The sequence below is a fragment of the Rhipicephalus microplus genome, chromosome X, assembly GCF_043290135.1.
Source record: "Rhipicephalus microplus isolate Deutch F79 chromosome X, USDA_Rmic, whole genome shotgun sequence".
NCBI classification, from domain to species: Eukaryota; Metazoa; Arthropoda; class Arachnida; order Ixodida; family Ixodidae; genus Rhipicephalus; species Rhipicephalus microplus.
This window is the reverse complement of record NC_134710.1, coordinates 318684240-318703085: the sequence shown is the minus strand read 5'-3', so window position 1 is coordinate 318703085 and position 18846 is coordinate 318684240. Positions and strand designations below refer to the sequence as shown.

At 45.5% G+C, this 18846-nt stretch overlaps 1 protein-coding gene across 1 annotated transcript; it reads right to left on the bottom strand.

The window, feature by feature from the left end:
* Nucleotides 1–9337: 9337 nt before the first annotated feature.
* Nucleotides 9338–17305, bottom strand: LOC142776242 (THAP domain-containing protein 1-like). Its single transcript, XM_075879564.1, has 3 exons — nt 16669–17305; nt 15754–15868; nt 9338–15566 (listed from the first exon to the last, which is right to left on the bottom strand). Exons 1-3 carry the CDS (start codon nt 16825–16827, stop codon nt 15445–15447), a joined length of 396 nt encoding a protein of 131 aa, XP_075735679.1. The 5' UTR covers nt 16828–17305; the 3' UTR covers nt 9338–15444.
* Nucleotides 17306–18846: the final 1541 nt, after the last annotated feature.

Here is an 18846-nt window from a genome sequence, read left to right as displayed (position 1 = left end):
ACCCTGACATGATAAACGCTCTTGTCACTGTGCATGACAGACAGGGTCTAAAGGTCACGCACAAAAAAATTGATGATCTTATATCACAGGGAAAACTTGGCGAGGTCGAAAGCACGATTGCCACGATGCCAGAAAAGTTTGCTGACCACATCGATGTGACTTTGGAGAAGAGTGACTCGAGACTCATTTACTACACAGCAGGGTACGTGGCCAGAAAGTGTGTATTGAAGTTGGCATGCGTACAATGCAAAGAAGTGCTTCTGTTTGAGAAAGCTGTCGCGGTTGCTGAACAGCTCCCTTCGCAATTCACGGAGCAATGCGACTGGGGTGGACTTCTGTACCCCTCACGACAGCTGTATGATTTCATTGCCTCACTTGAAAACTTGTTTACTGAATGTTTCAGTGTTTCCATGTTGCACACAGATAGCATCTCTGACATCCTTTCATTGGTGAAAACTAATTTTCTGAACTCGAAAGCGGTCGGCTGTCCAGACCACAAAGATGCAGTGAGCACAAAGCTCGTTTCGTTCTACGTGCTCACTCGCCTTCACTTCTTAGTGAAGGGAATGAACAGGGAAAACGCTTCGAAACGAGCGAGAGCAAAACACTTAAAGCTTAGCAGGACAACATAGAGCCTGACGTTCCTTGAGCGACGGTGTCGAAGTCTTTCGATGATATTTATTTTGTTTTTTATATTTATGCGAAAAGCTTGCGCAGTCAATTTAAAATAAAATATTTTGCGCATATCACTTCTTTATTGGTGTCTTTCAGACTTCCTATCTATAGGTGAAAACACGTTCATGTTTCGAGCAAATGTTTGCATGGACACGTACCGCAGGCACGAAGAGAAAAGGTAAAATATAACATATTTCATTAATACCTACAACGTATACCAGCACTAGATGCCGAACAAAAACTCATCATAAAACCACCGCGACGGACGTGCGTCCGCCCTATAAGTCATTTCCTACGAATAGCACAGTTGCCGTCCGATGTGACTAAACTTCCTTTGCCAACACCCTCACGTAATCGCAACAGGACTGGTTCAGTTTTTCAATAATATCACGCGTCCCTAACGAATAGCTGCAAATTTGCAGAAGGGTTCGCATACTTTAGCTTTAATTCTCGTGATAACAGCTGGTAACTTTAGTCTTGCATCATATTCAATTTGCTGCCGTGAGTCTAAATTTGCACCAAACGCAAACTTACTTATATATCCCAGTTATATTGACATTTTTAAAAGCATCGCAGTTAATGCTCATATTACACTTTCGATGCGTACGTTTTCGCAAAAGCCAAATTCAACTTACGCTCTTGATTGTAAACAATTACCGTGGAAATCACGGTACTTGCGTGCGTGACTACCTATACGAGCAGGGCGTTTCGCAATATAAACATTTAGATTTTGTTGAACTGGCGCGGAAGCACGGTGCGACGCCGTTCACGGCCATGCACGCACGAACGAAGCAACAACGCTGCGAGACTGCGCCAGACGCGCGAGCAGCACGCGAACCGCGCGAACTATCAGACTACCCACCCGTCGCGAACCGCGTGGCAAAGGGGACTTGTAACCATGGCAACCACGGCTAAGTCTTCAGGTGAAGGCGATGGTAGCGCCACCTGGATTTTCCGAAAAAAACGCCTCAGCGTGGAGCCTTCAGTGGACCCACTCCCCCATTCTAGTACACTCTAGTAGCGCCAACCGCACCCCTTCGCTTCTACCTCCTCTCTCAGCAGCTACAGCAGCGCCTCTAGAGTATTCACCAGGAAACTATGAATGCGAAAGCACGCGGGCGCACTAGGTGTTCTGTGGGCGCACTGGATGTGCCAGACGCTTGGGCAGCTCGGGCGCTGCTGCGCCGTGCGTGTTTCATCGAGCGGCCGTGCCTCGGGTATGCTGAAAGGGTACGCCGGTGGCGTCTGTTCGGGGAGCGCACGCTCGCTTCACAGAAGCAAAGTCTACGGCAGCCATCGTTCCGAGATTCTTCATCGCTGCCCCTGCGTGTGTGCGGCGTTGCCAGTATTTCGTATTCGGTACACTTCTGCATTTCATTCGTCGCTGAACAGTTCTGTGTATCGTTAGTGTGGTGACATTACTCGTTCGTTCGTTGGTCGATTCGAAGGAATAGAAAGCTAGCTACCCCTCGCAAACCAGGCAATGGATCGTTCTACGTTTTCAAAGCAAGCCTTTTGTGCGAAGAAGCCAACCTTTCTACTGTAGAAGAAACTACGAAAGCAACTATGACTTTGGCACGCTCTTCTTGGACCGTCGGTACCGAAAGCTTTAAAAGGTCGCTGCAGCAATATTTAATACAGCGCCGTGCGCAGCTGAAGGAAAGACTCAGATATACGTTGTCGGCGCGGGGCCGACCAGTTCGAGTTCACCGTCAATTGCATGAAGCGACTGCGTGGGCGAGTTAGGCCATGTGATACTACTGGCAAGTGCTGACAAAATCAGGTCACATGGTCATGCTGATTCTTTCTTCGGTCTGTGAGATTATATGCTGCTCGCATTACTCGATGTACAGTAATTTAAACAACTACTGCACATCGTGCGCATATATTAACAGACGTGGCTTGTTACAGTCCGCATAGAAGGTATATTGATATGTAAACTAGTGTAAAACTGGGTGAGTTCGCTCATATTGGAAAAAAAAAGAAAGCGCAGCTGAGGAGGCAATAGAGCCCATAGAAGTATTACGTAAGACAAGCGGTAAACAAACGAAATACTATCTGAAGAATACAAAAAAAGGTAGCATTCGCGCATGCATAGTGCTTTTTAGCATCTCTCTCTAGCAGCTGAATGCGCAACCCAACAAATAAAACATATATGAAGACTGAACTTTGTCCTTTTTGCCTACATTTCTCTTCTATCTGCCAACTTGTTTGAGAGTTTAACCTCCTCGATAGGACCTAAAAATCTGCATACAAGGGGTGCATGCAGCCCGACCATACTAACATTTGCGATTGCTGTAAAACATATTCTAATTGGAGACTTGCAGTTGTTAGTCCAGCATGTGTCCAATGAAATTTTCTACCTATGTTCTTGTCCATGCCTTTATTCTTTTAATAGGTGTGTTAAAATACAATCAATAAAAATGAGTAAGCATAGCTTGCTCCATAAAGAATAACGCATCTCAAGCTACTTGGTTATTATTATAAGGTACGAACAGCTCGCATTTCACATGGACAGAGGTTGGGTTAGTGCGATAATGTGCATAATGTTTCTCCTCTGTGTTCTGGTGAGGTCCATACCGTTTGTCTCCAGTGTTACATGAAGTTCCTTCTTTGCACATATGATTGTCCCCATTGTTTAAGCAGAATACATCTCTCTTGTGAACAAACTTTATTTAATTAGCAGAAAAATCCTCTTCCCCTTTCAGGTGCGAGAGGAGAAGGGAGGACCAAACCTAGACGACGGCCATGATCCCATGGGCCCTGGCGGCGTCTTCGGCCTGCCGTATTAAGCGGGATTGTAATTGAGAGTCAGAGCTGAGGAGCGCGGCATCCCATCCACTCCCGTCTGGAAATTCGCCTCTCATGGGGGCCTGCGGGCATGCCCATAAAATGTGGCTCAAGTCCGCCCTGTTGTGGCAAAATTTACGCTTGTCCGAATGAAGTTCCGGCACGCAGCGGTTCATTGTTACCGGACTAGGAAACGTGTGGGTCTGGAGTAGGCGCCACGCCACCGCCTGTCCTTTGTTCAATGACGAGTGTGCGGGAGGATAAATTTTCCTGCTTAGCCTGTAATACTGTGTAATATCTCTGTAAGTGGTCATCCGCTCAAATCTCTCATCGTCCTCCCCGTTCGACCAGGGCAATCCAGAGGCTCGGTCTGTAAGTCCTCGAGCTGTCTGGTGTGCAGCCTCATTGCCGGGCAAGGAGGAGTGAGCGGGTGCCCAGACTATTTCTATTGTTCGTTGGTCTTTGCATCCAACCAATATTCTTGAAGCTATTTGGGATATTCGCCCTCGTGCAAAGTTTCTCACAGCCGTCTGCTAGTCGCTAACAATGAGTGAAGTCGAGGTGGATGCTATGGCCATTGCAATAGCTGCTTCCTCCGCCTCTTCTGCAAAGCTCGTTCTCACCGAGCCGCTGACCTTATGATTTCCTTTGTAGTCCGCTACTGCTATAGTCATGTTGTCATTTCCTTTGTATTTGGCCGCGTCTACGTATGTTGTTTCCGGTAAATCTTTTACGTTGTTATGTATATTTTTCGCTCTTTCAGCTCTCCTTGCTTTGTGATGTTCGGGGTGCATGTTTTTTGGAATCGGTAAGATTACTAAACATTTCCTGATTTCATACGGGATATCCTTTTTGGCGCCAAATTGATTTGCGTAGTTTATACCCAGTTCCTCTAGTATAGCTACCTGTTTTACTCTGCGTTAGTCTTTCATATTGTGCGATTCTTTGAGCTTCTATAAGCTCTTCTGATGTGTTGTGAACCCCCATCTTAAGTAATTTATCATTAGATGTAGTAATTGGAAGTCCGATCGCCTGTTTGAAAACTCGTCTAATGATTCTGTCAATCTTTTCTCTCTCGGCCACTTGCAGTCTGAGGTACGGAATCACATATACAATACGACTGATGACAAAAGCCTGTACCAGTCTTATCATTTTATTTTCCTTCATACCATAGTGCCGGTTTGCAATTCGTTTAAGTAGACGCATAGTTTGCTGCGCACTGGTTTCAAGTATTCTAATCGCCTCTCCGTTGTGCCCGTTTGAGCTGATTCGGAGTCCCAGAATTCTTATGCTTTCGACCGTAGGTATTTGCGTTTTTCCAACAAAGACTTTAATTTTAGGTTTTTCCTGGATGCCTTTCCGACCCCTACATGTCGGGTTATAGAAGAGAAGTTCCGATTTTTCCGGTGAACATTGTAATCCTGTATGGATGGCATATTCTTCTACAACATTCACTGCTGTCTGTAAAGTTTCCTCTATGTATCCGTCACTACCCTCTGCTACCCATAAGGTAATGTCATCTGCATAGAGGCTATGGTGGAGTCCTGGAATTTCCTTCAGTCTGGTAGGGAGACCTATCATGGCCACGTTAAAAAGAAAGGGGGATAAGACTGAGCCTTGCGGCGTACCTCTGCTGCCCAGACTAAACTCTTGGGATTCTGCTTCGCCTAGTATTATTCTTGCAGTCCGGTCAGTTAAAAAGTCTTTTATAAAATCGTATACTCTTTTTCCTACCCCTAACACTTGAAGATTGGCAAGTATAGCTTTATGGGATGTATTATCGAATGCCCTTTTAAGATCTAGGCCAACTATTACCTTTGTGTCGTGTGTATTGAGGCCCGAATCAATTATTTGGTGTTTAATCTTAAGCATAATGTCCTGTGTAGACAGTTTCGCTCTGAAGCCTACCATCGTATGAGGAAAGAGCTCATTGTCTTCCATATAATTTGACAGGCGAGTTAGGATGACATGCTCTAATAACTTTCCTATGCAGGACGTCAGGGAAATAGGCCTAAGATTTTCAAGATGTAGTTTCTTGCCTGGCTTGGGAATCATTATGATTGTTGCCGTTTTCCATTGCTTGGGTATCTTACCTTTTTCCCAACACTTGTTCATATATTCGGTGAGGGCTGTTATAGATTTATCATCTAAGTTTCTGAGCGTTTTATTCGTGATCCCATCGGAGCCCGGGGCTGATGTTGTGCTCAGTTTCATTAGTTCCGATCGTACCTCGGCCTCTATTATGGGTCGGTCTAGGGAATCATTTTCTTTACCTTTGTACGAGCTTAATTGCTCTTTGGTTGTATTCCCAATGTATCTCTGTCTGATTTCTTCAATCAGTTCTTCCTCCGTGCCTTTGTATTTACGGACAAGTCTAATAAAGTTTTGTTGTTGTGCTGTCTTGCTCGCTTCCGAGTCTATCAGACATCTTAACAGGTTCCATGTTTTAGAGAGACTTATTTGTTTTTCCATCGCATCACACTTTTCCTCCCATTGTTGTCTGCATAGTTGCTCCGCGTACTTCTCAATATCTTTACTGAGGGTGGCTATCCTTTTTCTAAGGCGTTTGTTGTGTTTTTGTCTTTTCCACCGTTTTTCTAGGCTCTTTTTTGCCTCCCACATATGTAGGAGCTTACTGTCTGTGCTTTCTAGTCCTTCTGTTTTTGGTATGGTCTTAGTTGCGATTTGAATATTTTGCTTAAGGTTCCCTAGCCATTCATCTAAGTCTTCGATGACATCGCATGCTTCCTTCTCTCTGATTTTTCTAAAGCTATCCCATTCAACCATCCTTAATTCTTTGCCTCCTCTTTTACGTGTACCTGCTTTAAATGTGGTCTCAATTATATAGTGGTCACTGCCCATATTTTCTTGTGTATTAAGCCAATAAGGTTCGATGATATTCTTAGTAAACGTGAGGTCAGGAGACGTGTCTTTGGATACGCTGTTTCCAATCCTAGTTGGGAAAAGGGGGTCGGTTATTAACGTAAGGCCCTCCTGTTGGGCGTCGATCCAGAGATTTCTACCTTTGATGTTTTCTTTGTCATAACCCCATGCCGGATGCAACGCGTTGAAATCTCCTACTATAACCAATGCTTGATTTTTAGTAATGCTGATCGTTTTTCTCAAAAGTGACCTAAATTTGGTTTTTTGTCTAGGGCGGCTATAGACATTTAATATGAATAGACTTTCACCACTCTTCTGCGATGGAACTAACTCAACAAGAACATGAACGACATCGCAGATTTCTGTATCATGTTCTATCACCGTGAGATTTCTTCGCACGAGGGTTGTTACGGACGTTTTTTCATCAGGGGTACCATAGGATTTGTAATTCGACAATTTAGCCATTCCTCCAGTTTCCTGTAAGGCGATGACGTCTGGTGCATCCTTTCCGTTTAGGAACTGTTGTAAGTTACCCCGTTTCCGGCGATACCAACGACAGTTCCACTGCCAAATTTTATACTGTTTACGTCGTGCCATGTCTAGTCGTCCCCTGCGATTTAGATTACTTCGGTCGTAGCCAGCCGGTTGTAGGGTTTAGTAGTAGTTTTAACCGGGCCTGCTCCTATAGACCTCAAATCTGTTTGCGTGTTCTCCACCAGCGTTAGTCGATTTTCCATGCTATCTATTCTTTGTTTTATTTCTACGAGCTGCAATCCTGCTAATTGTTGTTGCATTACCTTAGTAAGTTCTCCGAGCATATTCTCGACTTTCTTTTCCAGGGGTTTTGAGAGGTCTTCATTTTCTACAGGAGATATTTCCTCTGCTCTTCGTTTCGCTGCGTGCACTCCCGACTCCTGTGCAGGCGCTGGAGTTAAAATTCGACTACACGATGCTATGGAGCTACTTGACTCGCGCAGCTGATTTTGCCTGAGTTTAGCATTCTCTTCCTTTAGTTGTTTTATTTCATCCCTCTGTTTCGCGTTTTCACGGGTGAGTTGCTCTAGCATTTTCTTAATATAGTTTAGCTCTTGACCTAGGGTGGACCCTTCTGCCACAACCTCAGGCAAACTCCCAGACCGGAGAGACTCCCCTGATACCTCACCCACCCAGCTCACCATTTGTTGACTGCCCCGACCGCCGCCAGGACCCTCGTGGGACTGTCCTTGAGGTAATGTCGTTGCCCTTGTCTTGGATTTGGCCCGTGACCTCGATCTGTGTTGACGAGTGGACCTTGATCTGGATGTGGATCTGGGTTCGTGTTGAGTCCCTTCTTTTCCCCCTTCGGCGAGTCGCGGGAAGGAGCTGGAACGATCTCTGCGTCGTCCCCCTCTGTCCTTGGTGGCGTTGCCATTCTCCTCCGTTGGATTTTCTGATGAATACCCTTCCCTCCATGCCTCTGTTGCTCTAGTGTTCGACAAAATCTTCATTTCTCTTCGTTCATCGCCTTGTTGTTGTTCCTTTTCCCACCATCTTTTCTTCAAAAGGTACGGGGTCCTAAACCGTTCTTTGCATTTTTTGTCCCCTGTAAGATGACCTTTCCCGCAAAGGCTACACCTAGGGACGCACTGGTGGTTTTCAGTTGGATTGAGCACCCCACAACCACGGCATTTCTTGCTGTCAGGCTGTGGGCAGACATCCGCCCGATGTCCAATTCGACCACAAGTAGTGCATGTTTCATATTGCTTCTTGTATAGGAAGCACCTATATTCGGCACCACGGTAGTATACAAAATACGGCACAAACAACCCTGCGAAAACAATGACCACTGAGTCCGTAAGTCCCATACGTCGTGCATGTAGAATCGTCGGGTTCCTCTGATTGACCACGCTTTTTTCCATGTCTTCTTGATTATCATACTTCGGTATTCCGTGGATAACCCCTTTGGATGTGTTTTCTGGTGCTGTTACATAAGCGGCTGTAGCATAGCTCTTGTCATTGATCATAATTTCCTTGATGTTGCTGTATTCCTTCGCATTGGCCAGACTAGGTGTGCTCATGATCATGGTATTTTGTCGCATGTTGATTCTGAGAGTATCTTCCCCAGCGATGTCAGGCTGTACTTTTGCCGCTCGTAGAACACAGTCTATGACTGTGTTCTACGAGCGGCAAGCGCTAGACTCTGTCGCGTCAAGTCCAGACCTCCTCCTGGGCGTATTACAACCTTGTAATCGTCTTCTGGTAGTTGCGGTTCTTTTGGCACTGGCCGGCGATGCAAAAAATCCTTCACTCTCTGAGACGCCTCCATGGACGCACCTCCCGCGTTCGTGGCTGGTTCCGCGTTTCTCTTGTTTTTTGCCTTCTTGCGTCGTTCATGGGCCACAACCCATCCTTGAGTGTCATTGTACTCTTTGGGAGACAGCGTCTCCCCCACAACTTCCACAACATCCATTTCGCAGGCTTCGAACAAGCCGGGGGCCTGGCTTGTCGCCTAGTTGCCAGCGCGTCGATGGCACTGCGTCGGCACTGCGATGGCGTAGCTAGGGCGACGCCGTTGTGGGAACTTAAAAGAAGTGTCACGGCTCAAAAAAAGTAGGCCCACCTGGTATATCCTGGCATCGGACGAATCGGGTGATCGTCTGGTGACAACTGTGATGGTCTTGAATCCCGTGGTTGTCCTTATTCAGCCGCGAATGTGAAAAACTGGCAGAGCCCATTCGAGAGGCGTCCGAGTGGCTCAGCCCCCTAGCGGCCAACCTCATCTCTCTTAGATTAATGTTTTACACTTACATACCGGCTCTAGGCCACTCAACATCCATCACACCTCGGTCTTCCCTGGCATGAATACATAAGAATGACTGCGTCTGGGAAGGCAGCATTGAGTACACACGTATACTTGGGATGTTCATGGTATGACATGTTTATGCATATGCCATCATAATAGCATGCAATATGTCGAGCGATCAAAAGGGCCTGGTATTCATTAGAAAACCCCATTCCATAATGTCACTTTATTGATAAACACCAAAGTTCAAGTACAGTTGATTCTATGCAAAAACTGAATGAAGGGCACAAAACATGACATTTATTCAACATTTCATGAAAATGCAAGACTGCCTCAATCATACATGATAATTATGCAGTGTACACAATAAATGAAATGAAATATGTGTTAACGGTGACTTGTTGCTATACGTGCACATCACAATGACAAGAGTAAAGAAAAGCGATGGCATTCGTGGTGCACTCACAACTAGCGACAAGTGGACGCAATTTGTGCCAAACACCTTTATCAAGATTAAAACTCCACATGTGGAATTTAGCGAATGAAATGAAGTACACATATTGAACTTTTGAAAGCATAGGAATAGGAAGTAGACATGGAAAGCCCCTACTGGGGATATGCAAAACATATTATGCAGATATGTAGGCATGAAACAGGACATACACGTAAAAGACATAATAAAACAGATGTAATAGGCACAGCAAAACCACGGACCTAATCATAGACTAGTGAGGGTAACAACAGCTCTATCTGAAGAGAAGAAGAGCGAAATTAGCCACTAAAATAGAGGCCAACCCAGATGTAGTAGGAATAAAAACACACGAGCTTATAATTGCCCTCAACAACAAATGCAAAGCTGTAAAATCATAGGGCAACAATAACTTCAGCCTCAAGACAACAAGAGGAAAATCAGCCACAGGCCAACCTTGCAGAAGTAAAAATAAAAATACACGAGGTTAGAATTGCATTTTGCAAGAAATGCAAAGCAAAGAGAGGAAAAACGAGAAAACAGACACAGAGGCAATGAACAAAGCCATTACTACACTGACATCTAAAGCAGAAATTTAAGGCGGTAAACCACCAAGGCAGAAAGTAGGCGAAATTTCCCGAGTGACGAGAAACATAATGAAAAACAGGCACACTTGACACAGAATATTAAAAATAGGCTTAGCTAAGTTAACAAAGCTTCTCATCAAGAACTCTAGTCACACAGAATTACAACGTAAATGAGATCGAGACACCACCCAAGCTACTTAAAGGGAACTGCTTATAAAGGACCAAAATGTACACACTGAAACAAACAGGGCAAACGTGTTAGAAATTTCAATGACATTATGACGGCAACTGAAAACATCTGCTCTGAACTGTACGGATCAAGGATAAGTAATTACTGTTGAAATGAAATCACAATAGGACAAAACACTGTAGTTCCTCATGTACGGTACTTGGGGATTCAAACGCAACATCAATTTTTTGGGGATAACTGGTATGCACACCTGCTCGAAATAACCACGTCATGTCGTGATAAATATAGTCTCTAAGAATAATTTTGGCTCTGATATACACGTTCTAGTCGAAATTACGCCAATATGACCCGAACTTAACGCAGTGTCAACAAAAGTATGTGCGTTACTGAGACCATAATTCCTGCATTTCAATCCGTGAGTACTGTACCTACAGACTAGGTTAAGAGGCCATACCACATATGCATCATAGAAAAACGGAAAGAAAACACGAAAGAAATGAGGCATACACACTATTTTACATTTGTTGTAGCAGCCTGCTTTCCAATGCTACGACTACCAGTTTTTGCATCTTTAGCTTCATCAGCTGCCAAATGCATATTCTCTTTCCGCAGAAAAATGTTAATTCTGGTTTTAAAAAACGCTCTCGGCAACCTCTCCTGAATGTTGTGGCAAGGTGGAAAACAATTGACAGCTTGCACACTGTCATTAGTGGTGGCCACAAGTTGACCAATCGTAACTTCATTGTACAGAAGCTTGTTGCTATTCACTCTAAACATATTCTCACCTGTTTCGAGCAAATGAAGTACTGCTGGCCCTGGTGATACGAGCTTGCTGTCATCAGTGTAGGATTTTAACTTTGTGAGCACACTAGCTTTGTTCGACACTGTGGCAGTTTTGCACTGCTCACAAATCCCTGTGTGCTTTGCAACACTCTTTACCACAAACCCAGCAAGGTAAATAAAAGACTCATGCTCCATCATGTTTATGTCGAGAAGATCCCTGGGATATTCAACAGCTTCTGTATCATTGCTGTTAGGAGCTCTTGCGTGGCAATTTTCGATGCCAACTAGGGAAGGAACATCGTCGATAGCATAGCTTCCACTTCTACTGGGCCGAAAGAACTGTGCCAAAGTAGCAGCTCGAATAGCACTACGAAATTGAAGAGCTTTTGGTACTGCATTCTTCACCCTCAGACTGGAGAACAAATTCTCAAGAGCATCTTGAGCAAATCGGCTGAGCAAAACAAAAAAGAAGCCCTTCTCATTAAGGTAATAATGCTGCAATTCCAATGCAACTTTACACACCAAAATTATGCCCGTCTGCACAGGCTTCCACACGTGTTTCTATGGAGAGCCCATCTTCAGATCTGTAAAAAGAGTTACCCTATCCTTTAAAAAAATCAGTGAGTCCTCATATTTCTGATCATTTAACTTGCTGATGCCAAGCTTCGTTGTACGTGATGTCAGTATTTTGAACCACCTATAAATGGTTTCTATGAACCATGCTGTTGTCAACGCTTCTTGGGGCAAATCTCCCCTTTGGACCAGGAAACATAGTGCAGCTGCAGTATCGTGATTTAGCAACGAAAATGCAGGCCCCACTTTCATTTTCTCATAGTACCCTGGGTCCAAGAAGGATGGTTTCAAGTGCGGTGCTATGTTTAATTGCAGTTCAGTCTATTTCTACCAGCTTCTGAATCGGCACAAGGTTAACCTCATTCGAAGGCAGCTTGTGCTTTTCAACCACATTTTCGGGAAGGAAAATCGATTGACCACGTGTGAGGTGGTTCCTCAAGTTCTTTAGCAAATGTGCGGTGTCTGCCATAAAATAAAGCTTGCGATTTTGGTCAACAGGATGACAACAAGAAACTCTTGACACAGAATGCTTTCCCACAACTATGCCAAATTCTCTCCAGAGCACCATACTCCCACCACCCATGTCGCTAACGACTGCATCTATACGAACCCCGATTGTTTCACATTCCTGAATAATTTCAATCAGCTGTTCTTGAACTACAGCACTGCTGAACGAGCTTCCAGTAAGATGATAGGCAACTGTCTGCTTCCATCTTTGTGTAACCCCACCCAGCATGAAAACAAGTCCATGCGTTGCCACTGCAGCATGTGGCAGAGAACCGTCGGCCAAAGATAAAGTTGGCCTTCCAATAACAGTGCCAGTCGTTTGGTCAAACGCAAGCCCTGAGCTCAACTGAATTTCATCGAGCATCAGAACTGCATGCCTCTCATGCTCCTTCATGGTGGTTATCTGAAATATGCAACATGCATTAGGCAACAAAGGCCTTAATAAAGACATTTAAAATACAATGATTTTCAAGAATAAACAGGCAGTGCACAGTGCAAGCTGTATTTTGATGTTTGCATGCAAGAAGATTATCACCTATTGAAATTTATGTGGAATTGTGCCTAGTTAGAGGACCTGAAGTCATAAGTGAAGGAAAGGTGAGAATATGTTGTGGAAACTTTATGAATGACCGCTAAAACGTGCACGACAAAGAGCGCAGTGACAGGCACTAACACTGGCACTAGCAACACATGAAAGCTTAATAAATATTAGGGTTTACGTGCGAAAACCATGATACGATCATGAGACATGCCATAGTGGAAGGCTCTGGAAAAAGTTTCACCTTTTGCTCAAGGTGTACTGCTGAAAGAGATGCTCACGAGAATAAATGTAACAAACATATTCAGCTACACCATCCTTTCACCTTTAAAGCAAGGGACTTCAGAACCTCATGTAGAATTCCTGGTGAGAACTTGTAGTTTTCAACACGACTTTGTAAAGTTCTTTCACTCGGAAGGGGCACAGCAAGCTCCCTGACCGCATTGTAGCCTCTGGATCCACATGCCAAACGGAGTTTGAGGCCTTTCTGTATAGTCTCTGTAGACCATTGCTTCCCTATGCATACTGGAAGTCCACATGCCTTGCAGTTGATCTGGTGACAGGTACTTCTTGATGTTTCGCGTGAGTTCATGGTTTCTACGGTTTGCTCTGCTTTTCTGTTGTTGCAGTGTAGCAACTTTCCGCTTCATGTTGTTCAAGCACTCTTCCAATGCAGCTATTCTTTTGTGAAGGGCAGCTACTACTGCTTGATCAGCATCTCAACTACTTGAACTGGAGCCTGCAAAGCACAGATTGAGCAGGAAGTGACAAGAGTTTGAAAATTTCCCTATTTAACCCAGACTAGCATGTGAGGGAGAACCATAAGGATTTAAAGAAACAAAAAAATCAGTGCCACTCCATATTATTCAGCAGAAAAGTGTAAGTGTAACTTTTTGAGAACACAACAGTGGTTTTAACAAACAGCATAAGCTGACACTGTTGCTCAATGAAGAGGGACAAATGGAGCTGCGCAGAACCCGCAATGCATGCAGCTGAACTATTTTTTTTTTGGTGGGGGCGTGTCCTTGATCCAAAATAGGGGCAGGACAGTCAAGTGTGGTCACGTCTCACTTTGTACTCTGCGTGTGAAGGCAGAAAGATATTTTCGGAGCAGCAAGTGTCCGGTGTACCACCTCCTAGCTATGCCAATAGTTAGTAATGAGTAAAGACATGAATATATGGCACGTACTCTCGGTTATGACGTAGGGTTATCAATGGCGGTGGCTATTTCAAACAAAGTGGGGAGAGTGCCATGGTTCCACTGTTGTAGCTTTTTTTGACAGAGTTGCTACAAGACGGCTGCTGATTGCGTGTCACAAGTGATAGTGTGATGATGGTGCGCAGTGTGTAGCAGTGTGCTATGCATTACTGTACACAAAACACAGCTTACATGTTCCTCCAATAAACTTACGTTGTGTGCGACTACTCTCGCTTTACAAGAATGAGCATACCAGCAAAAGAAACAAAACAGGACACCAGTACTTGGAGCGCATCCGCACTATTAAATGCACCAATATATCAATCTGTTATGAGTGTGCATGTAATTTTCTGTAGGCGGCGATGTGTCACACTCAAGGGTATATTGCATAGTGTGTGAGAACAGTAGCACTGAACACTTACCGGTGACATCAGCTGTGCCCTCAGCAGACAGAAATCCTCCACAGGCAGCACAAAAGTTCTGCTGAGCTGTAAATGACGGATAATCTTATTAGTAGTACTGAAGATCGGTACAGTCACCAAAGCTTTAAATTAGCACAGTTGCAGCACAGGCAATGAGGGATGGCCAGTGACTAAAATTAAAAAATGTATATGACACTGAACAGAAATTTCACTCACACTCAACAGGCACCGTGAAAGCTCGATTCATGGGTGGTTTCTACACCTGCGCACATATGATAGTTGAAACCAACAAAACCATCTGGCAGACACATGCCCATACAAATCATGAAAAGTAGCACTCACCTGCTGAACAAGCTGTTGAACAAGCTGGCAGTGAATCACATTCGGTACTTGAAGGTGCATCTGCAACATGAGATCAACAATAAATTATGTGAAATTTCAAAGCAACATGTTACTGCCATTACCTTCTGGAAAATCCGATGGTGCTGAATCAGTGGCAGTGTGACCTAAAAAAGATAAAGACAAATATAAGAAGACCATCATCTCTGTTACATCGCATTTTGGCAAACAAGCATCAACACTACTTGAAGCATTTACAATACGCACAGGTGCATTACAATTTTTCAGTAATAATTAAGAATGCATGCCAAAACCCAAGCGACAATTAATGCTTTCAATGCTTGCAATGTGCTGAACACCATACTGCGGAGCAAAATGTTGTGGATCTGCAGCCCACCCCTACAGACATGATTGTAAAATATATAAACCAATGGATACAAGTTACAAGCCGTTACAATGCTTCGACTACATGCAGCATGTGTGTTAGCTACGTTACCTTGTGAAGAAGCTAACCCTGCTTGAGTGGCATCACTGTTGGCTCCATAGCCCGCAAATTATAAAACATCAATGAAGGCATAAAGTACGTTTGTAATTACGGTAAGTAATAAATGCAGTAAGAACTCACCATCAACAGCAGCTGGTGTCAGAAGCACATTCGTAGCTGATGGGCAGTGTCTCTCTTTGGCTTCTGCATAATCCAAACATGTATTAATGATAACGAAGAGGGAAAAGGCGTGAGATGTGCTTAACCGTCAACTCACCATCACCAAGAGCAGCTGCGGTTAGTAGTAGATTAAGGCCACAAGATGAGCGGGCTGAATCATTGCATTCTGGAGAATGAAAAAAAATGCATTAATTATACCAAAGAAAAGCCATTAATACACAAACAGTGCACAACACCTATATGCAAGACGACATGTTTCAGGTTAGTGAAAGGCTGAGAAGTAATTATGGGTGATGCAGAAAACAATGAAGACGGACTAAACATTCTTCAGTTTTTTAACTTGATTGGCTTACCTGACGTTTGCAAATGCTCTTGACTGAAGATCGTAGGCGCCGCGTCTCTCTTCAACTTTTTAGTACCAAACTTGCGCAGCAGTATCGGCTCGAATTGGTCCGCAGTGAAGTGGTCCTAGGTAAGTAAATATTCGCGGCTACTGTTACACAATGAAACAGCACGCTCTAAAAGAAACTAAAATAACCTTTAGTGTCAACACGTAGACGACTACGCACTGTTTGCCACATTCTCTTCCCACCAGACTAGCACACGGTGCGTACAGTATGTAGAAATACGCACCAATAGCCTTGCGTGTCCTTATTTCAACCACAGAGCTTCTGAATACTGAGCGCGCTGGAGCACATGCTTAAACGAAATGATGCGACATTCAGGTCGCTGCCCACGCCTTTATACATAAAGTCCTTACACACATACACGCAAGAGTCATTTAACTATACGTCGGCCAATAAACAAAAGTTTGGTTTAGCACTTTAATGTATCCATTACATTTACTTTGTAACATAGTCGACGATTATTTCTGGATCAAACGAGTAATAATAATAATAATAATATCTGGCGTTTAACGCCAGATATTAAATTGTGGTTTTCCAAAACCACAATTTGATTATGAGGGACGCCCTTTTGGAGGGCTACGGAAATTTTGACCACCTGGTATTCATTAACGTGCATATAATGCTAAGAACACAGGCCCCAACATTTCCGCCTCGATCGAAAATGCAGTCGCCGCGGTCGGCATGGATCAAGCCAGAGACGCAACGTTTACACGGCACTAAACGCGGCACGCGTTTCAACTGGCATGCACGTTTACCATCGACGCGGTTACTCTCTTTGCGTGATGCTCGAGCTTGACAGTACCGCAACACTGTAAACACGAATACAAGCGAAACGATAGAGTTTAGCTCGCCGGTACTCACCTCACAAAGCCGCGACGATACAGGGTCCAAGTCAGTCCTTCCGAGACGCTGGAGCCACACTTCTTGCCGAGCGGCATTGTCTTTTCCTCGCGGAAGCGAAAATAGCTTCTTTCCTCTGCTGTACCTGCTTTTGCAACCGCTGGCACAGCAGGTCGGCATCCCGAAACGTGCAGGATGACCGTGCACACACTCACGCGCGGTCGAACTCCGGCTACACAACAATACCAAGCGCGCACGCCTAGCCACAAACACCGTGAAAGTGGACAAACAAAATGGCGTTTGCGATACTTTCACAAAGGCTAGTGCGTCATGCTGCAGATTCTGAGCACCGCCGAGTTTATTACACGGACAGTAGTGGCGCTGCCACCGAGAACGTCACCTTCTTAGGCCTAGGGGTTGGCCGAACAATGGCCCCGAGAAAGAGATCGGGCACTGGAGACGAGGGCCAGGTGCAGTGCCAAGAGTGCCTGCGCTGGTGCTTCTTGGGCGAGACAATGTTCGAGAGTGTGGCGGACGCTAAGAAGGCGCCCTTCGAATGTAGGCCTTGCGAGCGGACAAGGCAGGGCTTCGACCGCCTTGAGAAGCAGATGAATGTGAGGGTGAAGGAACTGGAGGGGTACCTGAGGGAGGAAAGAGAAGCGCGGGAGGCTCTCGAGGCGCAAGTGGCAGAGCTTGACAAGGCGGGTCAGGCGAAGACCGCCCAGTTGGTGCGCACGGTGGCTGAACTGGACGAAGCTCAAGAAAAGCAGGCCCAGCTTGAAAAGCGGGTGGAAGAGCTCGTGACTCCGGCGGCAGGAGACGACGCGAGTGCGCGGGCTCAGAACAACGAGCGGCACGCCAGCGGGAACGCAGACCCACAGGGAGTGACTGATGCTGCGCGCACGAGCGGTGTCCGTCAACGCAGAGCGGACTCGGGTAACAAAGAAAGCCCCGAGGCGGCGCCGGGAAGTGGGGGATCGCCAGCCAGGTCCTTGGCTTCCGTGGTCAACCACAGTAGTCCCCGAACACCTGCAAAAGTGCCGGCTAAAGACCAGAGGAGGCGCCAAGTGATTGTTGTCGGCGACTCCAACATGGCCAGGGTGGGAGAGGTGATTAAGGGGAGGGTGGGAGACGACGAACGCGTGAAGGTGAGCAAGCTTCCCGGAAAAAGAGTAGGGGAAGTGATGCAACAAGCAAAGGAGCAACTGCGGGATAGAATGGAGGACCGCAGTTTAGTAGTGGTAATGGGGGGTGTGAACGATGTGTTGCAGGGACGCGGGGGAGGGTTCGCAAAGCAGATTGCGAAGGGGATCACTGAGCTGAGGACGACCTCGGAGGATGTACACATTGCTGTCTGCACGGTGCCGGAGGTGCAGAAACAGGGAGTCCACGTAGAAAGGGCGGTGGTTACGGCAAACAGGGAGCTTTGGACTCTGGGTAAAACGATGAAGTTCGAGGTGGTCAACCTGAACCGAAACCTGGTCCATGCAGGCCGCAACAGGGCGTTTGTGTCTGACGGCATACACTTCAGTAACCATCTAGCTGAGCATGTAGGGCACCGATTGGCAGCCCGCGCGGTAGCTTTTTTGGGGGGAGGTCAAACGTTCAAGAAGAAGGCGGACTGAGTGGAGGGGGTGGTGAAAGGCAGGAAGGAGGGGGCACTGATGCACGGCGGCGGAAGCACAAAGGAAAGAAAAGGAAAATAAACCGGGGGATTAAAATTAGTTATATAAACATGCAAGGCGGCCGCAAGCAGGAAAAATGGATTGAGATACAAACCCAACTCGAGAAAGAAGAAATTGACGTGTACGCCCTGACCGAAACCCACCTGAGAGATATGGAGGGGCCACCAGTGATGGATGATTACGTATGGGTGGGGTGCAACAGGGCAGCGGGAGAAAGGAAAGGTGGAGGCGTGGGCATGTTGATTAGGCGAGGAGGGAATTGGCAGAGGGAAAATCAGGGCTGTAAGGAGCACTTATGGGTTAGTGGAACGGTGGGGGGAAAAAAGACATGGTTGGGAGTGGCCTATCTGTGGACAGGGAATGACGCCAGAGAACAAAATAAAGAGTGGGTGGACTGCCTCAGGAAGGACATAAAAAATTTAAAGAATCTGGCGAGGTGATATTAGTAGGAGATTTAAATGCCCACATTGAGGATCTAGATGGATATACAGACCATAACGGTGCAATGATTATC

Bases quoted from the DNA above. Each gene is read 5' to 3' on its own strand.
- LOC142776242 (XM_075879564.1), bottom strand. From the start codon at position 16,827: ATGCCGACCTGCTGTGCCAGCGGTTGCAAAAGCAGGTACAGCAGAGGA. The intron at 15,869-16,668 runs GTGAGTACCGGC...TTACTTACCTAG, and splicing joins TATCGTCGCGGCTTTGTGAG to GACCACTTCACTGCGGACCA. The intron at 15,567-15,753 runs GTAAGCCAATCA...TTCATTCTCCAG, and splicing joins AGAGCATTTGCAAACGTCAG to AATGCAATGATTCAGCCCGC.